The 22,952-nt window shown below is 45.1% G+C and overlaps 1 protein-coding gene across 4 annotated transcripts in view; it reads left to right on the forward strand.

Annotated features, from left to right (window-relative positions):
- The window catches only part of PPP4R4 (protein phosphatase 4 regulatory subunit 4), a 1,921,930-nt gene that overhangs the window by 1,240,068 nt on the left and 658,910 nt on the right, over positions 1–22,952 (forward strand). For all 4 annotated transcript variants that reach the window (XR_013600947.1, XM_078660096.1, XM_078660097.1 and 1 more), the window contains exon 12: positions 11,902–11,979. Coding sequence is in view for 3 of the 4 variants with exons in the window: in XM_078660096.1 (XP_078516222.1) it covers positions 11,902–11,979 (78 nt within the window). In the remaining variant the exon portion in view is untranslated. The remainder of the gene's footprint in view (positions 1–11,901; positions 11,980–22,952) is intronic.

Consider the following 22,952-nt stretch of genomic DNA (forward strand, 5'->3'; position numbering starts at 1 on the left):
CGAATCCTTAAGAAAAAAGACACATCTGATCCAAGTGACTTCTGTTTGATTAGCGTTATAGATGTTGGGGCCAAGCTTTACTCTAAAGTGGTTTCATTGTATATGAAGGAGTGGATTGGTGTAATAGGTAGGTCCCCATTGATGGGGGATCGAGGAGGATTTAAACAGAGTTTTTTCCATGATTATTCCCTCTTTTAGTTTGTGGGCTTTGTGGCAGAAGGCGTTAACATTACAAGTAATCTATATTTTTGCTTTGTAGATATTTGTCTAGCGTTTGACCTTGTTAATTATTAGATTCTAGGGCCCAAATTGAGGTGAGCTTAGAAGTACTCAATCGAGATACCCTGGCTTTCGTGGATCTGGATACGAAGCGTTCTGTATCAAGGAGAATTGCCTTGAAGAATGGCCTGAGACAAGGATGCATGTTGGCTCCTACGCTATTCTCCCTGTTCCTTGCTGACCTGCCTAAGTCTCTGATGGAAACAAAGGCTTTCCCACAGAAAATGGGGGGTAGACTTATATGTTGCCTCCTACATGCCGATGATTTGGCAATTGTGGATTTGATACATGTGGGGCATCAAAGAAAACTTGCACTGTTTAGTAAGTATTGTGTGGCAAATTATTTACCCATCAATATCGAAAAAACTAACATTGTCATATTTGGGAGGAAATCCAAGCCATTCATGTGGGTACTGGGCAATAACGTAATGGATGTGGTCACCACAAATACGTATGCAGGGATGATATTTAAGAAGAAATTAAATTAGAACATATAACAAGAAGCTATGGTAGCCAGGATTTATTCCACTGTAGAGGGGTTATCTAAATTTAAAAAAGAGTTTGGTGGCCCTTCGTTGTCCCCGGTATTCACAGCCTACAAGGCTATGGTGCCCCCCCCCCCCTATGCTTATATGGGGCTGAACTCTTATGCTTAGTTTCAAATCCAAACTGGGATAAGGCAAATGTTCAAAGAAATGACTTGGGTTGTGTTAGATTTGGGGGTCTCTAATTCGCACAGGTAGGTACTTGTGAAAATAGGGACCCTTACCTCTAGTCAGGGTAAGGGGTACACTCCTAAAATAACCCCTGCTCACCCCCTTGGGAGCTTAGCACGAGCAGACAGGCTTATCTCAGAGGCAGTGTGTAGAGCATTTGTGAACACATACAGTAATCAAGGGACAACACTGCAGATGGACACTACACAGGTTTTATATCAAAAATAAGTATTTTTTATATAGACTTATCACAAGACCACAAACGACAAAAATCCACAATACTGTACTTAAAAATGGTAGTTTTAGCTTAGTTCTCTTTCGTTCTTAAAATGCGACACTTTGAGTCAATGTACCTTAAGATGTGACACGCAGGGCAACGCAAGTGTTGCAAAGATGGAAATGCGGCAAAGATCCGGTGCAAAGACATAAAGACGTCAAGTTCTTCCTGATGTGGCACACTTCTCCGATGTTAGGAGAAGTCTCGACTCGATGCATCAGCTGCAGCGCCGACACCCTTGTTCAGTGATGCAACGACAGCGGCTTTGGCGGTGACACTCTACTCCGATGATGCGAGACGCTTCTGCTCGATGCGACAACTGCAGGGGCAACACCCTTGTCCCTTGTTCAGTGATGCGACGACAGCAGCTCCAACGGTGGCATGCTTCGCCGTGGATGCGAGGCGCTTTCTTGATGCGGTCCAATGCGACAGCTACAGCGGCGACATCCACAATACGACGGCAGTGGCTGCGACGCTTCCTTGTTGCGAGACGCTTCTCTTGATGCGGTGCAATGAGTTAGCTACAGGGGCGACATCCACGATGCAATGGCATCGGCTGCGACGGCGACAGGCTTCTTCGGGGTTGCGGGACGTTTCATGAGATGCGGTGCAATGCGTCAACTACAGCGGCTACACCCTTGTTCAGAGATTCAAGGGCAGCGCCTGCTACACGCTTCTCCCTCTTGAGTCGCGCTTCCAGCTCCTTGCGTCACGCAGTCCCTCAGGAGGCCCAAAAGAGCAGCAGGCACTTCCAAAGAACTCTTGAGGAGCTGGTGGTTGAAGTTTGTTGTCCCTGAGACTTCAGCAGGAGGCAGGCAAACTCTTCTCTCATGCCCTTGGACATCCTTCACAAGCTGAATAAAGTGCACACAAAGTCCTTTCTCCTTTCTCTGGCAGTCTGGCAACCCCTGCAGGCCAGTCCCCCACGCAGCACTTCAGCTTAGGGATAGTTCCTCCTCAGTTTCTTCAGGTTCCAGCAAAGGTCTCTTCTTCTTGTCCAAAAGTGATCTAATTTCTTGGGATCAGGGTCTCAATACTTATACTCCAAAATCCTTTGTACTCTGAGGGCAGAGGGGCCTTTGCCCGGTCCAAACCAGTTCTGGAGCACTCTGTTGACATGACTCCTTCCTTCCTTTCACAGTGCAAGGCAGAAACATCAGACGCCCCACAGGAGGTGGAGCCAGCATTGTGGAGGGAAGGCACAGCCCTGGAGCACTCTGTTGACATGACTCCTTCTCTCTTTTCACAGTGCAGTGCAGAGACATCAGACGCACCACAGGAGGTGGAGCCAGCATTGTAGAGGGAAGGCACAGCCCTATTCAGGTCCCAGGTGCAACTCCTCCCTCCCATCTAGATGCAGATCTCTCCATTCACCACTGGACTGACTCATCCTGTTTCCTGGAATCCCCCAGCCCTGTCACTCAAACTCCAGACAAGGAATACACAACCTAGCAGAGGCAGACTTGGATAGTTAAACAAGAAAATACCTTCTTTCTAAAAGTGGTATTTTCAAACGCAGAATGTTAACACCATCTTCACTAAAAGATGTATTTTATCATTCTGAGTTCAGGTATACTAAACTCGAATTTCTACCATGTTCCCTGAGTCAGTTAGGATTATAAAATGTAATAATCTAACTGCCCATGCTGGCCTATGGAGAACAGGTAGCCTTGCAATAGTGAAAAACGGAAATCTCTGTAATTCACTATTAGGACATGCCACACTCATCAGGGCTTGTCCTACCTTATACTTACAATGCACCCTGCCCTTGGGCCTACCATAGGGGTGTCTGATATGAAGAAAAGGGAAGGTTTAGGGACTGGCAAGTAGGTGCACTTGCCCTGTCAGCATGTCAGTACCAGACTGCACGCAATGGCAGGCCTTAGACACACTTTTACAGGCTGCTTCTGTGGGTGGCACAACCAGTGCTGCAAGCCCACTAGCAGCATTTGGTTTACAAGCCTGGGGCACACTCAGTGCACTGTACTAGGGTCTGACCAGTAAACTAAATCAGCCAATCATGGAATCATTAATCCATACATCAATTTACCATAGGGAGCGCTTCTGCACTTTAGCACTGATCAGCAGTGAAAAAGTGCCCAAAGTCATAAAACCAACAAAAACAGGTCAGACAAAATACAGGAGGAAGGCAAAAAGTTCAGGTCAAGTCCAACAGGTTGCCTAATGGTGTGATGGGTCGGGTATGAAAGTAGAATCTTGTTTACAGTCCTGGTATTTCCTGGCATGGAAATCTAGTTTGCGCTTTTGGGGTTAACTCTGTTCTGCAGATGATCTTAAAAACCTCAACTTTCTGTTCTATGGAAATATCCAATAGTGAATTGATATGGGTCGGAAGGGTCAGAGCAAAATTATTGAAATTGACTATAAACCTAATCCTGGTAAATTATAATGTGGTGGAGACCCAGTTGCACTTGAAAAAGATTTTAAAGAAATATGTGAAAGGTAATTCAGAATTATGGATTTACGCTTTTTGCACACAAAGAGATCTGCAATTTATTACGTGGACTCGTGGCTTGCAACGTTTGTGTACCCCTACCAGTCAATTTTAGCCTACCCTCATATGCTTATGTTGTTATTGAAATTATTTGTGTTTTTCATCTTTTTTTATGTAAATTGTAGTACATTTTATGTCTTATTGGATGCTGATGGCCAATGTACATATGGTATATGGAGTGAGAATTTTAATTCACATTTATTGTTTGATTGTTTACATTTCCAACTGCCAGGCATTTAATCTTAAATCCATTTTTTATATATATTACACCATCAAAGGCAAGTGATTTGCCCTTTGTTCAACATGGAGTTTTTCAATGTAGCATGTGCATTGGGAAGCTTTTTAAAGGAAGTTCTTGGCTAATGGTTTTGTTAGACAATCCTAATATGTTTTAATGTACTGCATATGTGTTTATGCGATTTCCAGAGTAAGGTCTAAATAAAGTGACACTTTTTACTACTACTACTACTGAAAAATACCATCCAGGTTTCACTTTAGGGATGATTAATTTCTTGTTGTCTTTCTGTGGATTCTTGCAAGGAAGTGATGCAAGTGCCCCAAGAAAGTGCTGAGTACATTTCACATGCCGTTGTGGCATCAGTGGCCACACTTATTTTCTGTTTCATGTTTTGATATTAAGAAGAATAAATCTGTACTCTCGAGAGATGATACTATCAAGAGTGCAATTGGTGTAGAGGCACCAGGACTGTAAGTTTTGAGCAGCCGGTTGTCCCTAATTATAGCTGCCTTGTACTACCCAGGAGGTGGTTGGAGAGCCCATTTTCCTTTGCTTGCATCAGGGCCTATTGCACCTTTGCTAAACCTCTGAACCATGTTCCGTGGTGCAGCCTTTTACCTATACTTCTCATAGCTTCAGACACGTCTTCTAGCATGCAATGTGCCTCTGTGGCGTTTGTTCCTAATTACAGTGATGTGGAGTGGAAAACTGGTCAGACTGGACACCTTGCTCTGAAATGGTGTGACCTGACATCATCTTTTTCACCTTGGAGAAACATTTGAATATGAATTATTCTCATAACAGTGTATCCACTAAAGTGAATCATTGATTTGTCATGGTGTGAAATAAGATGTACTTGTCCACAAACAAGTCTGAAGGTCATGGGATAGCTCAGTGTGTGTGAAAGCTCCATTACAACACAGTCATTACAATGACCTACCTTTACAATGCAACTGTTACAACGCAACTGGCTATACATCGCATGCCATTACAATGCATGCCATTACTACGCATGTCACTACAATGCATACCATAACAACGCATGCCATTACAACGTATTATAAGGTAAGTAATAGAGATTTTTTTAGTATTAGGGTGTTTCATATCCCTTATGCAAATAAAGGGACGGACCACAACTGGTCTTTATTCTCATTTCACTACTTTCCCCTTGCCCCGCCCTTCCTTTTTCCACTTCCTCACTTCCTCTTCCTGATCTAGTCCAGACGTTACACTACACCTCCCCCTTTATTTTATTTTTTATGTTCAATGCTTACTTGCTCAGAGTTCTTCGATAAGCCTGGTAGGTCTCCTGGTAGTCCTCCATGGTCGACAAGAGGTGTGCCCTTCTCTTGGCTCTTCTGGACTTACTGCGATTTCAGGTTCTTCTTAATCTTCATCTTCTCAGCTTGACTTGTCTGTGTCACATTCTGGTTCTTCTCTTCGGGTGTATGCTGCAGGATGGCATTTCTTAAAGTGTGACACGTTTTGGTGGTTCTTTTGGTCTCAGATGCGGCTGTATTCATGGTACCTTTCTGACTTATCACTTGTAGTAGTTGGGCGCACTAGCGACTGTCAGCCTTTGCCTTTTGTGCTTGCCTGACAAGCACCCAATCTCCTTCTTGAATGTCAGACACCTTGGTGTGTCGGCGACCCTCTGCGTACTCTTTAATTTTTGCCTTCTTGACCTTGTGAAGGTTCACTAGCGTCTCGTGATCCGAGGTTGGGGACCTGGACCGTACGGCGATATCTGTGGCTAGTATTCTGGTGCGTGGGGTTCTTCCGAGCATCAAAGCAGCTGGACACTTGTTAGTGGTGTTTTGTGGCGTGGTTCTGTATCCTCGTAGTACTTCGCTGAGTGCTGGTTGGACATCACATTGAGTCAGTTTGGCTTGTTGTAAATTTTTCTTTATGTTGGCCATGAATCTTTCCACCATCCCATTGGCTTGAGGCCACATGGGAGTGATCTTTCTGTGTCTGAAGTTTAGGTGTCTTGCGAACTCTGCAAAGTCATGTCCATTGAATGGTGGACCATTATCTGTTTTCACTACTGTGGGGAGTCCCCATGAAGCAAATGCTTTGTTGATGACGGGTTTAACAGCGGCTGCGCTTGTGGATAAGACTTGTTGTGCAATGGGAAATGTGGAGTACTCATCCATGATGACAATAATGTATTTCCCGGACTTCAATGGCCCAAAGAAAAAGATAGCCACTTGTTGCCATACACTGTCTGGGAAATCAGACATTTAAAGCGGGGGTTGCGGTTCTTCATGCCCTACTAGTTGGCATTGAGGGCAGTCTTGCAGTGTGGTTTTTACCATTTGGTCAAGGGACGGGAACCAGACCCGTTCCCATAGCGCTTTCTTTGTTGCCACCCCGCCTCAGTGCCCTTCGTGCACTCGGTTGACAGTTCCTTGTCTCAGTTGTTGGAGGATGACAATTTGCCTGTCTCATAGTAGCAGTCCATTTGTGCCGATTGTGAGATCATCTTTGACATGTCGGAATGACTCGTGTTCTTGCATGTTGACTGTTTTGTCACTTGGTGTATTCTCCAGATGTCTCTACGAGTTTTTGCGGACACGATGTATTATGTTCTGGAGCGTGGTGTCTTTAGCAGTGGCTTCTATGATGGCTTCTAGTGGAACAGCAGGCGGTCTTGCCTGGTCAATGACAAAATGGAGATATTCTTCCGCTAGCGAGCACCTTGTCCGTGTTGAGACCTGGGGATGTCGTGATATGTAATCTGCTGGGTTCTCCGCCTTCCCTGGTTTGTGAACAATGGTGTATGTATATTCTTGGAGGCGAACCCCCAGCGTTCCATCCGTGGTGGCATCTTTGCTTGGGGTTGGCAAAGATTGTTAAGAGGGCCTCATGAACAGTGATTAATGTGAAGTGCTTTCCGTAGATGAAGAGATGAAAGTGCTCGCAAGCCCACACAACTGTCAGGCTCTTTTTTCCTGGCTGTGAGTGGGCCCTCTTGGTGTGAGTGAGGCTGCGACTAGCATACGCTTCGATGTGTCGCTGTTTTCCGTCATCATCGTATTGGGCTAGGAAGGCTCCAAGTCCTACAGGGCTTGCGTCGACTATATTTCTGTCTTCTTGCAGGGGTTAAAATACGGCAAGTTGAGGGCAGAACTCACTGCTGTTTTGATTTGGCTGAAGGCTTGCTCGCACTTGGCTGAACAACTAAAGGTTTGGCCTTGCTTGGTTAGTTCCCGCAGGGGATAGCTGATGGTGGCGTAGTCCTTAATGTAGCGGGCCCAGTAGCTAGCCATGCCCAGGAACGATCGTATGTCGCTGACGTCCTGAGGGTATGGTGTGTCAGATAGTGCTGATACTTTTTCAGGATCAGGTCGCATTCCGTCTTCGGATAAAATGTGACCTTAGAATTTTAATGTAGACTTGTGGAACTCACATTTATCTCGGTTGAGCGTGAATTTGGCATTTAGAAGGGCATGACATACGTGATCAAGTGCCTTGTCTTGTTCTTTGCGAGTTTCTCCAAACCCCAGGATGTCGTCACTGTAGTTGAATGAGTTTGGAACCTGCTGGATGACTCGCCGCACCGCCTCTTGAAATATCTCTGCGGCCGAAGAAATTTCAAAGTTAAGGCGATTGTACCTGAAGAGCCCTTGGTGTGTGGTGAACGTGGTGATGAATCGGGACTTCTCGTGGAGCTCAAGCTGATGATACCCCTTCTTTAGGTCTAAATTTGAGAAGACTTTTGCTCAGTTTAGGCGAGTGATCATATTGCTGATGTGAGGCCCCGGATGCCGAAACAAACAGAGACGCACTTTAATCTCTGCTCCCCATTTGGGTACAATCACTGCTGGTGATACCCATGGGGTGGGTCCAGTTGACCTCTCTATGATGTCCGCTCTCAGCAGATACTGCAGTTCTTCATCCACCGCTTGCTGGAAGTGAAAAGGTACCTTCCGATGGTGTTGGGCCACTGGTGTCACTGGCTCATTTATGTGCCATCGAACTTTGAAATAGGCTAGTTTTCCCAGTCCAGAGAATCATTTAGGGAATTTGCTGATGATGTCGGGCATGTCGTCAACCTAGTACAGAATTTCTACTATCTTCAGGCGCTCTGCTGTGGGTAAACTGAGAAGACTGTCAGCTGCTTGAGGGCCTTCTATGATGTGGATTTGACCATGAACTGTTCTGTCTTTGTATCTCAGCGACATGTGGAATTGTCCTAGGCACGGCAGTGGTTCTTTGGACATCCATGTGTAGACACGCACAGCGACTGGCTGCAATGTAGGTTTTGGATCCATCCTCTCGTACTCGGTCGTGCATATGTAATTGAGTGACGCTCCAGTGTCTAGAACAAACTTTGTGGGGTTCTTTCCCATTTGAAGATGCATCCAGGATTATATCTTTAGTCGGTCAGGTTCCACTACCATGCATACATACTTATCACTGTCTTGAGATTTTGGATAAGCATGGGCGGATTTCACGGATCCACGATCCGCGAATTTTGCGTATTTGCACATTGTTGATCCGCAAAATCCGCGGATTTGCGGATTGCGCTCGTGAAAGTCAAGGATGCAAAGGCCTCTATCCAGCATCACAGCTGATTTTCGACTGTAGATTTGGGAAGAAAGCACACCTGCCCAGCCTCGACAATGCTCACGATTGTTTTTGGGCTGATTTATGCATCACTGAATTTGAGCTTCAACTGTCCATCATAGTGAGTAAATGGCGGGAAGACGGTGCACACCGCTAGTGTGTGAGCGGGACCAAACGTGCGGGGATTCCATGCGAGTCCATGCCTCTTGTGTGTATAAAAGGTCGGAGACCGATCAGGAAGCACTAATAGATAAAATAAAGCAGGTGCTTTATTTTATCTATTAGTGCTTCCTGTTGAAGCTAACTTAGCTGACTTAGTAACTATTTTAGGATGGCGCTGGCAGCTTGCCGGCGCCATCCTAAAATAGTTACAACTTCAAGCTTGAAGGCTTGAACTTTTGCCCCCCGAATCCGCTGCTCGCGTATTCGCGGATTTTCGGTAAATTCGCGGGAGTTTGCGGATTGCGGATTTACCGAAAATCCGCAAAATCCGCGAGCGGAGCGGATTTGACGCTCATACTTAATTTTGGAGTGAGAGCTGACGATTCCTGTGTTGATGACCGTCACGACCGATATGAGAGGTGCGACTGAGTACTTGATCTTGACGAGCTAATTGATCAGTCCCTTCTCTCTTGTACTGCTCTTGTATGATGGCGAAGTCCCGGGTTTCGTTTGGCTGGCGTAAACTCCTTACGATAAGTTTGGTACACTGTTTCAAAATGATTGTCTTTCCCACAGCGGCAGCACTGTTGTACCATGGTCGGGCAAGGGCCTGTGTGGCTGGTAGTCTTGGCCGCAGCGATAGCACTGCAGTGTTTATTTCCAAGTGTTGCTATTCTTGTTCCCGGTTTGAATTTGGCTCGTGGGTTTCAAGGGTTTCCGATGATCCGACTGGCACCGTGAATCTATTTGAGAGTGTAAAAGAAAGGCTTGTTCACGTTTGACAGTCTTGCCTGCTTCCATCCTTTGCGCATGTTCTTCAGCTTGATCATTTATTCTTGTGAGTTCTTCAATGTCATGTAAGAAATAGTGTTTTTTCAGCACGCAACGGCATAGAGATTCGAATTGGCACCCTTCTATGATTCGTAGCGCGAAGTGCATCTTCGGTAATAAAGTTATCGAACTCACAACATCGAGCTAGACGTTTAAGGCACGTAATAAAGTCACCCACCGCTTCATCTTTTCCTTGGGATGCTAAGTTGAAGGTGTAGTGTTCGTAATCCAAATTTCACTTGGGGAGGGACTTTCTGTTTAGTGCTTCTCTTACATCTGGATATGAAGCAGATGTGTCCGGTGGTAATTCTTTGATGATTTGTCCGACGTCTTTGCTCACCAGATTGCGCAAGGCGATAAGTTGTTTGTTGGGGTCGTTGACTCGCGATCCTTTCATGAAGTCCTCAAAGTCTTCCAGCCAACTTTGCCATCTGGGGCCCATGCTGTTTCCAGATGTCAGCATCAGGGGTTCAGGGGGGGCGCAGGAACAATACCCCCAGCAGCACTGGCCCGGGCTGGGCAATTTGTGATGGGCCTGATTGCGCATTCTGTGAGGAGTCTGGGGGTGTAGACATGACGACGTGCAAATTACCCTGCCTGCTCTTGCCGACTCAGCAGTGTGTTGGAGCAGTGTCTAGTAGTGTGAGGGCGCAGTGTGCAATAGTGACGCTCGGGGGTATTACCGCATTCCCTTTCCTTTGATGGAAGTAGCGGTGTTGTCTGCTTTGCCTGACTTTAAGATGGCTGCCCGACTGGTGACAGGGTCTCTCCAACGTTATGGGGCCTGACTTCAAGATGGCCGCCGGGCAGGACAGACGTGTGTAGTCTGCAGACATGTGGTAGTGAGCCTTACCCCAGCTAGATGTGACGCTGGAGGTTCTAGCGTCTCAGGGTAGGTGCAACTTAAGGCGGCTTTAGTGTTGGCTGTAGCAGCTTAGCTGGAAGGCACTCGACGCGGTCTACCGTAAACGGGCGTCCGCGTTGTCGGTGAAGCACTCGACTTCACAGCAGGCAATGTAGCACGTCGTCCGGTTGTGCGCAGGTTCACTCCGGATCCTACCTTCGTTGCCAGATTTCATATCCCTTATGCAAATAAAGGGACAGACCACAGCTGGGGGTACACACGTCTTTATTGTTGTTTTATACTTCCCCTTGCCCCTGCCCATCCTTTTTCCGCTTCCTTGCTTCATCTTCCTGTCATGCCTGATCTAGTCCGGACGTCGCGCGCCTGGTCAGGCATGACGACACTACAGGGTGGGTGTGGGTTTTGGGGTACATGGAAATAGTAATTTTTACTGATACACTATTCAACACTTTCCCTACTGTTGCACTCACTGGAGTGGGAATAGTAATTTTTACCCCTGCACTATCCAACACTTACCCTACTGTTGCCCTAAAAGTATTATGCATTGTAATGGTATGAGTTGTAGTGGTATGCGTTGTAATGGTATGCATTGTAATGGTAGTTTTAAAAAATGCGTTGGAATGGCATGCAATGTAACGTCATATATTCCATTGTGTTAATGATACCACTGTATTAAAGGAAGGTCACAGACTTGGAAGAGAGAATTGGTTGAGTCTGCCGCCGTCTCAAGGTACATGACATTACTGTTGTCATAAATAATTTTCGCACATGCTGTCAGGGTCTAAAAGTCACTCTTGCACGATTGAGATCACTATGCAGATCGACTGAATAGTAGTGTTATTATAATCATCTATGTCTACCTCAGTAGTGGCTTGTCCGCAATGGCGGTGGAGCGTCGCCCCACTGCCTGGCTCAGAGACAGAATTTGTCAAATAAAACCGTTTTTGCATCGTTTTAATTTGCATTTTCCAGCTCTGAGCCAGGCTGTAGAGTGGAGCCGAGGCATGGGAGGGGGGAGGAGATTGATGCACAGTATTTAATTTTGTGACTGTGATTACATTATCTTTTCAAATGAAAAATCACTGACTGATAAATGACTTAAGTGTCGTTGGTGCATACCAGTGAGCTCAGGTTGCAAGCCCACATAATCACCCTCTGAGTAGGCCTTGGATTGCTCTGCTTCGGTACCGTGCGAGAGTCAAGTGCTATAATGGAGTACTTGGTTCCTAGTGAAAAGGCAATTATGAACTTCTTACTTGTGAAGTACTCCAATCGTTCACAAATAACCACATTTCTTACAGTTGGCAAATGCTTAATTGCAGCCAACTAATCCTAAATTAATTTTGCCTACTGAATTTAATTGTTATCCATGGAAGATGGTATGAATATCTTTTGTTTCTTTATATTTATAGGTTTATTACTGAACGTTCTTTTTTGTTATTTTAGGTCACAAAGATTTTAGGTTCCAATTTATTTCTAATACAGAAGGAACTGGTAGCACTGTTACAGGATGAGGCTTTAGAGGTAAGATAGTTATTTTCTTTACATTTCGTTGGTAGAATTACATGTATAAACTAAATATGAATAAATCATGTATGAATAAATAAATCAAAGCTGGAAAAATCTATACTGCTTATAGAGGACCTAAAGCTTAATAAAGACACCACCTTATGTGCTAGATACATAGATCTTCCTGCAACAATCATGTGCCTTATTACAAGGCCCCTTTTAAATCCAGTGGGACAAGGAAAGGCTAAAAGCAGCTGAAACATATGGGTGAAACATCCTACAAAATGAGGAATCACCAGAGGAATCTAACTCTGGTTTACTGATTTCTATGGAATGTCCTCATTTCTTATTGAAGCTGCAGAGTTCCACTTGTAATTCACAGTAATTCCGCCCTTTGAATTTCCCCCGGTAACAGTAAATCGTTACTGAGAACATTATTGGCCCACTTATTAAGATGATCTATATGTTGGCTGGTACTTTTTCAATTCTAAAATGTAAACACTCAAACCTACCTCCAATTATGTTATCCAGTATTGCTCTACTGGGAGGCTACTGCAGAAAAATGTAGATGAATTCAAGGCTTGCTGGATGTTTTTTGTCTCCAAAATCAACATTGGAATTATCAATGTGCAAATACTCTGTTTTTGAAGACAATGTATACTTTGAATTTATTTACGTGGAAGTTAACATTTGTTGTAGCTTTACCTCAAACCCTAGTTGATGAACACTGTCTCATATTTAAAACCATATATTCATTACATGTCATGGTGTTTTATTGCACAAAATACAGTGGTATAAAAAACAATATCTCAATAGGAGCCATGACATTTGGAAATATTTTCTGGGTCCCTGAGGAATATGAGTTCCCTATTATGTCCACCCTAAACCAATCTGCAATACCTTTCCATTGTTTGGGCCACTGGTGTGATGTAGCAATGAATGAACAAATTATTCTGCATGGTTTTCTAAATTTTGTGGCACACAAAGGCAATTTATGTGGCATTTTGCAACAGTCTATTACAGTATTGTTTTGATCCATTTGAGCTATAAGCAAGATTTGATTTTTAAATCTGCAAATGATGCTGCAATTGCAGTGAATTCATATTGAAGTAAAAAACTGAATCCTCCCCAAGTGAGAGACTGGATCTGGAAATCTTTTTCTACAGCATGTCCACGTGTTGGAATATTGTGCTTCGCGACTCCATTTCGACGTTGTCCACCAGATGTGACCTCAACGGATTCCATTTCACCTCCTCGCTGATGCACCAACGTCAGTTCCTTGTTTTCTGCACTTGCAATGCGGATCCAGAGTGTTTAAGGGATGATTTTTCAGGTCCATTTCAGCTTATTCTCGAGAGAACAGTGTGCTTTTTCAAGTGGTGTCACCAGGATTTAAACCCTGCAAAACTTGTGATAGATTAATGTCGGTCACTGATCCACAAACCGTTTGTTTGTGGTGCCTCGGAGAGAATCACAACACTGGGGACTGAGGTTCCTGCCAGCGTATTCGACCAAAGGCATTGGAAAAGCACTGTATGAAACTCCTGGCAGCATGCTTTCCTGAAAAACGGTGTAGTCGTCAATCCTCATTGAAGTCCAGGGACCGGTGGAGGAGTTGTTCGGGTGAGGGGTCTCCTCCGTTGACGTCCAGGAAGGCTCAGAGAACTCAATGGTCAAAGGGTAAGTCTGACGCCTTCTCCCACTCATCAGTTGAGGAGTCTATCCCACACGTCTCTAAATATTCTGAAGCCAGGACAACTCTAGCCCAAATTCAGGAATATAATTGTTTCCAGCAAAAGATTTTTGGCCATCAGTCTCCTAGGAGGTACCCTGGCTGGATCCTCACAGGTGGGTTTGCCTTCGGTGACAGTTTGGCCATCTGACTCCACTATCAGATTCGAGCTGGCACCGGCACACAGCCCTTTGGGTTTTACGGCTTGGTGTCTGTTCAGCCATTGAAGTTTGCGGCACTGGTCGGCGTCGACCCTGGTGCTTCGGAGCCCATTTTGATGTTGGTGGCATGGATGGATGCCGATCTCATTCCTATTTCCGATGTCAAGACCGCATTGGTTGCGGCGCCGACAGCTCTGTCTTTTTTGGATGACTCGCCAGCTGGTATTATTCAACCCTTGTCTGTTTTTCCTACTGGAATGCACAGTTTGATAACTGAAGGAAAGAGAATTGAGGGTCAAAACCCTTTGCAGCCAACCTCCTGTGGGGCAAAATTGGCTGTCTGAACTGGGAGAGGTTAGTGGATTAGAGACCACTCCAGTTTCAGATTTACTTTCTCCACCTGGTATGGCAATGGAGGAAAGTTCACCCTTGGCTGAAATATTGAAGAGGGCAGCTGTGGTGATGGATTGCCAAGTTCCCTCAGTGGAAATGTCCACAGATCCTTTGGTAAATATTGTTCATCAAGGCGAAACGGGAGTGGAGCCTGTGCTCCCTTTTAATGAGTCTCTCTTTGACCTGCTATTAGGAGCTTGGGAAAAACCTGTGAAGGGAGCTCCAGTTGACTTTGCTGTGGGCCATAGGCATCGACTTGCTCCTGGGGGACCCAATTTGTCTCCTGCGACATCGAGTTACAAAAGGGCTGGTGGTTCAAGCAGCTACCGCTTCTTCGGACCCTAATGCCCTTCCTTTGATTCCATCAGGCAAAGAAATCCAGATGGTTAAAAAGTTGTAGGAGGAATATATTTGCTTCTGTGAGCTCAGCCTTGAGGTATCTAAACACTACTTGTGTTATGGGCAGGTTTTCTCATGCTTTATGGGACTCTCTGGTGCAGAGGTTGCCTTCACTGTCAGAGGAAGCCAGAAATGAGTTATTGCAGGTGGTGCAAGATGGCCGGTAGGCGGCAATATTAACCATCAAATGTAGCATGGACACCACTGATTCTGTGGATTGAGCTATGGTTCAGTCAGTCGCTATGTTCAGGCATGCATGGCTGCGCCAGTCTGGGTTTTTAGAGCATGTGCAGGATAGCCTCAAAGATATACCGTCAGATGGTGTCCATCTATTTGGTGAACAGGCTGATTCGGCCTAAAAGTGATTCAGAGCTATTTGATCTGATAAGTCCACTTGAGTTATTTTGTAAGTTTGGTGTTCAGTCTTGTGTGGCTATGTATCTACACGACTGAGTTATGATATGTTTCATCTGGTGTTGGACTTGGGCCTTTTTGGCAGGTTCACCCCTAAACTTTTTGCCTTTAGTCTCTGTCATGGTGATAGTGATTTTAGGCCTCTGCGCACTTAAGCACTGTGGGCCAGTGTAAAGTGCATGCGCACTCTGAGTGTGTGTGCTGAGTTGGTCTGCCCTCCCATAGGAATGCATGGGGAATATGTGTGTCCATGATAGTTCCTGATGCGTGGGGAGTGCCAGGTCAAGTTTGGTATGCGTGAACTCGTGAGATTAAATGCTGCGCGATGATATGTGCGGATTTATTGTAACTAGTGTGGAAGTGCCACTTCTAGCAGTTGGCAGGTTTGTGTAATTTGTGTCTGGCTTCTGATTGGCTGGAGCTGGCTGGTGAGCCTGGCTCCATGAGTCATGATGGGTCCGCCCCAGTGGTGAGTGTTGAGATTAGCATGAGTGATGTGAGGGAGGAGTACACCTGGGACCTGAATAGGGCTGGGCTTTCCCCACACAATGCTCGCTCCGCCCCCTGTGGTGCGTCTAATGACCCTAGCCTGTCTTCTGAATAGAGAGAGGGGCTGAGCAAAAACAAAGTGCTCAAGAACCAGTTGCATCAGGTTCTCCCCTTGCCTACACTGCTACATCAAAGGATTTCTGGGTATAAAAGAGGGGCTGTAACCCCAAGTAAATGTTCTTGTCTTGTACTGGAATCTGCCAGGGGCGTGCTGCTGCTGGAGCTCAGGGGAAGGCTTGCCTCCCTGGGCTCTGCCCAGCCCCTGGATGCCTTGGAGGACTTCTGACTGGGGAACCTTCCCTTGCCCTGGAACCCTTTTTGCTTTGCCTTGATTATTTCCAGGACATTAGGAAGACTGACCTCCTTTCTTATCCTGGAGGACTTTGTGCTACCTCCCAGCGCCCTGTGAGCGCTTTATGTTCCTCTCTGGGGAGCCCTGTGTCCTCTCCCTGCAGCGCTGGACTAAGCGCCGCGCCGCGCCGCTGAGGGATTCCCCCTGTCTGGGGATTCTCCCCCTCCTTGGTATTCCTAGCCGGTGCCCACCCCGCGTCATGACTGCCTATTTTTAATTTTTAATACATGGGTGCCACCCCGCTCATTTCAGTGTTTGTCCCCGCGGGTGCTCACCCCGCTATTTACTTTTAATTCCGAGGGAGCCTACCCCTCATTGTGCCCTTCGTTTCACCGCGGCGGCCCGAGTCATGAAGAAAAACGGAAGTCAGGCCACCAGGAGCCTGACGGCGGGCGAGACTTCGAGTTGTAAGGAGGAAGTCCCGCGCCTGCCCAGAATCCGCCCGTGGTGGAGAAGTGCCTCCGGCCGAGGAGAGAGGTACTTTGGCCGTTCCGCGGGGCTCTCAAGGTGAAGGGAGAGCCCCGCAGGTGCTGCACTGCCGCATTGACCGGCGAAGCGTGGCACTGCAGCCTGTTACGGCCGTGGGGGCGTGAGGCACATTGCCGGTGCCTGCCCCCGCCGTATCCCAGTGAGGAATCCCCAGTGAGACATCATACCGGTGAGTGGGGGCTTCCTCCATGTGAACGGTGCCTTCGGGGCACCCTGACAGTGCGTGGGGATATCCTGAGCGACTCGCCGTTGCGGGCTGCTCCACCGTGTGGCCAGCATTAATTTTAAAGTACTCGTGGGGGGCTTGAGGCATATTTTTCCCCTGGTCCTTCCCGCATTCTTGCACCATTGCCCTAGAGCCTCCGGGGCTCCAACCTTTTGGCCACATTTGATCCAGAGCCTAGAGGGCTCCAAGGCTCCCACAGTTTGCATATTTTGCTTGCAGAGCCAGACGGCTCCCAAGGGGTACCTGATTTAGTTACTGAGCCTAGATGGCTCCAAACAGTTCCTGATCGATTTGCAGAGGCCAGATGGCTCCAACGGCTTACACATTTTTGTTACAAGGGCTAAGGAGAGCCCATGTGCCATTTGACGTGTTCCCAGCTGCCCAGCAATTAGTGCAAAAACAAATACAAAAACAACAGCCATTAGTGGGCAGCTGCACCGTTTAGGTTCTTTCTTCTAGGGGGGACATGTACTTTTATCCAGGAGTGAGACACACTCCTTCCTCCCTACTCTGGCCTGCACAGCTGCGCAGCACTTAGTGACAGCTGCAACGTTTAGGCCTTCATTCAGTCTCCCAGCTGCCCAGCAAGTAGTGGGCAGCTGCCACGTTTAGGTTTCCGCCAAGCGCGCCCCTTAACTGTCGCTGTTTAGACAGCAGCCCTGACTTTATGGACAGAGAGCATTTGAGCCCCTTATAGATGGCCAGTTGGCCCTGGGGTCTATTAGGTTTTATAGGGCGCAAGGCCCAAAGGTTATTTATATAGGTGCTAGGAAATTTAATGTTTGTTGAATGATTTATGCCCCTTGATTTAATGCTCATAGAGGTACTTTTATACTTGATAGGTTTTACCTACTGTTTTACTTCTACTGTGGTCTAGGTTTGATTTGTTCCCTACTACAGGTTATGTGCTTTTATACTTGATAGGTTTTACCTACTGTTTTACTTCTACTGTGGTCTAGATTTGATTTATTCCCTACTGCAGGTTATGCGATTAAGTGTATTTCCTGATGTTTAGGAGATTATGGTTTATCCTACTTTTGCTTATGAGGTTGGCGCAGAATAGAGTTCTCGCCTTATGTGTTACTATGCCTGTTCTGATTTATATTACAGCTTGACGCTGTGTATAGTGTCTGCCAGTGACTACTGGCTGTGTTCAAATTCAAATGTATTCTTACTTTTTACTGTTTCTTTACCAAGTGCTAATTCTGACAGTGGCCCACGTGGCCCTGTCATGTGTAAATAGTCCCATGTAAATATTGCCCGTGCCAGTTGGCACAGTGTATATTGTGTGATTACTATCTGATGTGTTTTTATCATAATACAAAGGCTATTTTTATATAACCTTGTGTGGAGTTCCTTATGTGGTGTTCCTAGTGTGTTGTTACTGTGTGTGTTGTGCAAATGCTTTACACATCGCCACCGAGATAAGCCTGACTGCTCGTGCCAAGCTACCAAGGGGGTGAGCAGGGGTTATCTTAGGCGTGTAACTACCTTTCCCTGACTATAGTGGTGGTCTCTGCCTGGCTTTGGCGCAAACCTTAGCCAACCAGAGATCCCCATTTCTAACATCTGGTACATCCAGGACAGTTTTTTGTTTAATGCAATGATGTATTGATACCTGGTATTTTTAAACCTGGGGGGTTGGGATTACAGAAATTGTGTTCCACGATAAATGGTTTTCTTGGTTATTCTGCTAGCTGGAGAAGTGCTGGACTCTGTTGATGACAGTTTTTCAGTATTTAATTTGTGCTATGTTGTTTATCTGAGCCTTGTTATAAAGGGCACATAGTTTGATTTACTCTTGAAAAGAGTTTAGGCTCAAGAGTGATACCATTATGGAATATACTATTTATAAATATATATATGTATATATATATATATATATATATATATATATATATATATATATATTCACTGAAAAAACCATAGGTTATAGACCATATATAGTTAGGAATTAGCATTTAAAAAACCTTATTTTACTCACACAAAACCATTGAAATTCCATATATAGTTAGTTGCACTAACTATATATCGCGCACCCGCAATCCACTGCTGATCATGTCACATATTACATCATTCATGACATGGTCAGTGACATCACTGATGACATCACTGATGACATCTCAAATGACATCACTGATGAGATCACTGATGACATCTCATTTGACATCAATGACCACATCACTGATGATATCATTCATGTGACAATACAATGCATCTCCTCACATTTTAATATAACCTCTGTTTCACCCAGTGTTAAATACAGAGTATAATTTTTGAAACCATTGACACACCAATACTAGTTACTACATACGTACTCACTGATTCCTACGTCTACACACACATTCACTCATTCACCCATACAATCATTCATACATACAATCACTCATCTTTACAACACTATCATATGCACTCATACACCTATACAGACACTCACACTCTGCCACTCATCCATGGAGTTTCTCACACACCTAGTCAGTCCTGTAAAGAATCAATCACACTTCCATTTTCTTGTCTATACAGTTAAACATAGAGCACCTTACATTTTCAAACATATACTAACACATACTTACTTTCTTATACAATCATTGATACAAGTACACATTGATCTGCACAGAGTCACACACCTCCCAGCCAGCCACACACACACTCAGTCTCCCATACAAATACTTGGACAATCAATCAATCACCCATATAGTTAATCATATAGCTACTGATCAACACATGCAGCAGTTTACAGAACAACAGACATAATGATGCACAAATTAAGACCGTTTAGTCACTAACCCATGCACTCAGTGAGACACATTTAATCACTCACTCATACATTCAGTCATGCACCTACTAAATCCTTCGTCCAGACACTTATACATCTACTCATTCTTCAATATGTAAAACATATTTAAACTTTACAGAAACACACAGTCACTGGATGATGTCATCAGTGATCTCATCAGTGATGTCATTTGAGATGTCATCAGTGATGTCATCAGTGATGTCACTGACCATGTCATGAATGATGTAATATGTGACATGATCAGCAGTGGATTGCGGGTGCGCGATATATAGTTAGTGCAACTAACTATATATGGAATTTCAATGGTTTTGTGTGAGTAAAATAAGGTTTTTAAATGCTAATTCCTAACTATATATGGTCTATAACCTATGGTTTTTTCAGTGAATTTTCAAGGTTTTGTAAATGCTAATTCCTAACTATATATGGTCTATAACCTATGGTTTTTTCAGTGAATTTCAATGGTTTTTTAATAGCAAATATCATAAGTTGTCGAATGTCAAGTACGTGGTAAGTGAAAACATTTTCGTGTTTATGCACACTGATCTGCTTTGAATGGTGCCCCCCCCCCTCATTTCTATTAGGAGTACTCTCTCTTTGCACATAGTGAAGGGTAGTTAACGCAGGCCTTTGCCCCCGTTGTAATACGTCGTGCCTGCTTCTCTCTCCATTTGATTGATTGTTATCCAAGTATTTACTGTTTTAGAATTGGTTCTCTTTGGTTCATTCTCTATTTACAAACAAACACAGAGTCGCAATACTCTGTTTAGTCTTCGCAAATAACGAAAAATCGTGTAAAAAAAAAGAAAAAGAATCTAGCAAAATCAGTAGGCCACTAATGGGATCTCTTTTTGACCTCGCTAAAATAGAAACATTAGGAACAACCCCTCATGACAAATACAAAACTAGTGAGATGAACTGAACTCCACACAATGATGGCTGCAAAACAGCTTGGCTCCGCCACCCACCCCGCCCAAAATAACGATAAAGAGCGGCTGCCATGATTGGTTGCGGAATGGCCACGACGGAGCTACGAAATGGTGCTGCTCTCATGCTAACCCCAGCTTCAGTCTGAATATCCAGAAACACTGTAGACTACCAATTCGATCAGTTCCGGTAGCGCCCCAATGTAACCCGGTAGAGAAGAACTAGCCCTCCCCTCTTTGACTGATGGTTCTTGTTGCCTGTCCCTTCTGTTGTCATTTAACAGAACTATTTAGCCTGCTGAAAGGGGTTGTGTTCCAACCGCTGGTTGGTGGAGACATTTTGACTATATTCTGGACCTGCGTTGTCGCGTAATGCGTCATATGACGCGCCGCGTTAGCGCATCCGGAAGTCATCCGGGGCGCGCAGCGCGTAACGTAAGCATAACAAGCCATGTGACTTGTTAATAAAACTTTTCATTGGTTCATTTTACTTTTCTTATTCTAATGATGAAAGGCTTGGTCATATGACCTAAAAATTACGCTTTTTATTACTTCCGAACATTATTTTTTCTTAAATATATGTTATAATGTTCCAGGCTAATGTACTTTCCCGGAAAATTTACAACTGTCCTGCAAGTAAAATATATTCTTTTTTCGAGAAAAAGAGCGTTTCTTCGTCCCATGACGGAGCCGTTGAGCAAAAGAGGGTCGACCTGCTGTCTTAGTCGCCGATACGCCTGAATATGAGATTCTTATCGATCACTTTATGTTGCAGGAGTAGAAAACACAACAGCCCTTGACCATTTATCTTTACTGCGTTCCTTCGAATTATACCTTTTACCCTTCATGTAATTGGTCTGCTTTATTTCACTTGCCTTTTACTGATTCTAAAACAGTGACTATTATTAAAAACTTTACCAATGTATATACTACTACCATGTTTTCTTTTAAAAACCTTTATTGTGAAAATTTCATTATACAAATACGAGCCTATAACCACGTGGGCCGGCCACGGAGCAAACTGTAATCGTATATGATGAGTAGACATTTACACTGTAGAGGAACGTAACGGGCGGGCCATTAGGTTGCAGGAACTAAGGTGTCTAACAGTTACGGAATCGGTGGACGTACATTTTATAATTAAAATACGACAGGGCCAGTTACAATAAAATTATCTAGATATACATTTGCGGGCAAGTACCATGGGTGACGTTAATTCGAACTTTCAATAGTACAGTAATCAATAACACATCAGAACTTAATATCAATAGGGATGTCGAAATATTCAATCAATTCTCGTCCCCGCCCGCCATGTGCTTCAAAACTGCATACGTATCTCGTGATTTCAAGGTTCTGCAACCAGTACACAACAAGGAGTTACGAGTCCCATTTATTCCGGCGCCATTTTGGGCGAGGACGGGCAGGTCCAGGATATAGTCAAAATGTCTCTACCAACCATCGACTATGATGATGTTCATATGCTGTATTTATTAGAGTAACACTCATCTGTCCACATGAAATTAATTTGCCACAATCTAAACATGTCATTTTAATCTTTCCAAAGTTCTTCTAAATATTTGGGACCGTTTCCCTTGCCTCTGATGCTGTCAGTGCCACTTCTTTGATGAATGTACTAGCAGGTCAGGGGTTCTCCTCCAAATCTCTCTCTTGTGGAGAAGCGTGGCTCAGTGGTTAGAGGCGGCAGACCCGGAAGCTGAGATCGACCGTGGACCAGGGTTCGATTCCCTGCCTCGGCGGGTCTCGGGCTCAAAAATTCCACAGACTCGACAATTCTCGCTCTGGTGCCTACTCAACTCATGGGGTCACACTCTGCGACTCAGGGCAATAGCTTGCTTAATCTCCACTATGGCCCCTCGCGGCGGGATGCCTGGCTTTCACCTTGTGGACACCCTGCCGGGGTTTCTCACAGGGGAATACCAGGACGGGTTCCCTAAGCAAGCGCCGGGACGCTTACGGGCAGCCGTGCGCTTTACAAGTCCAATACATTTACATTTACATTTACATTTATGCAGCACTATAATTAATTGGTGCCACCTCTCCATATGACGATGCATGGTATAGTTACCATAACTATATTTTTTTTCGGTTCCTCTGGAGAGTTCATCGTGGCAGATGAAGCGTGTAACGTACCGGGCATTTACCTTTTTTTGCATGTACAGGAAAGGAAAAAAAAAATCGAGCGTCCGAGTTCTAAGGTGTCCCAGGGCCATTTTAGTGGACCAGGCCCAAATCCAAAGAACAGGCCGCCATTTTGAGAGTCCTGTTGCAGCCGCCTGTCGCTGTAGCATCAAGAGCAGCCGAAACTCAGCTGAATGGCAACTGAAACGGTAAAGGGGCGCCCCACTACAGCAGACGAGCCTCCACCTAGGAAGGCCCGTTCACGCCGCCTCCCCCCCCCCCCCCTTCGGGCACCCCACGCCGTTATTCGGAGCAGTATTGTAGGATGGCCACACCAGTGCGGCAACTTGCTAGACATCACCTCGGTGGTAACCGAATCTCAACGCCTTGTGGTGTCTTCTATTCAGAAAACAT

This window comes from Lissotriton helveticus, chromosome 9 (genome assembly GCF_964261635.1).
Source record: "Lissotriton helveticus chromosome 9, aLisHel1.1, whole genome shotgun sequence".
In the NCBI taxonomy this organism is placed as follows: domain Eukaryota; kingdom Metazoa; phylum Chordata; class Amphibia; order Caudata; family Salamandridae; genus Lissotriton; species Lissotriton helveticus.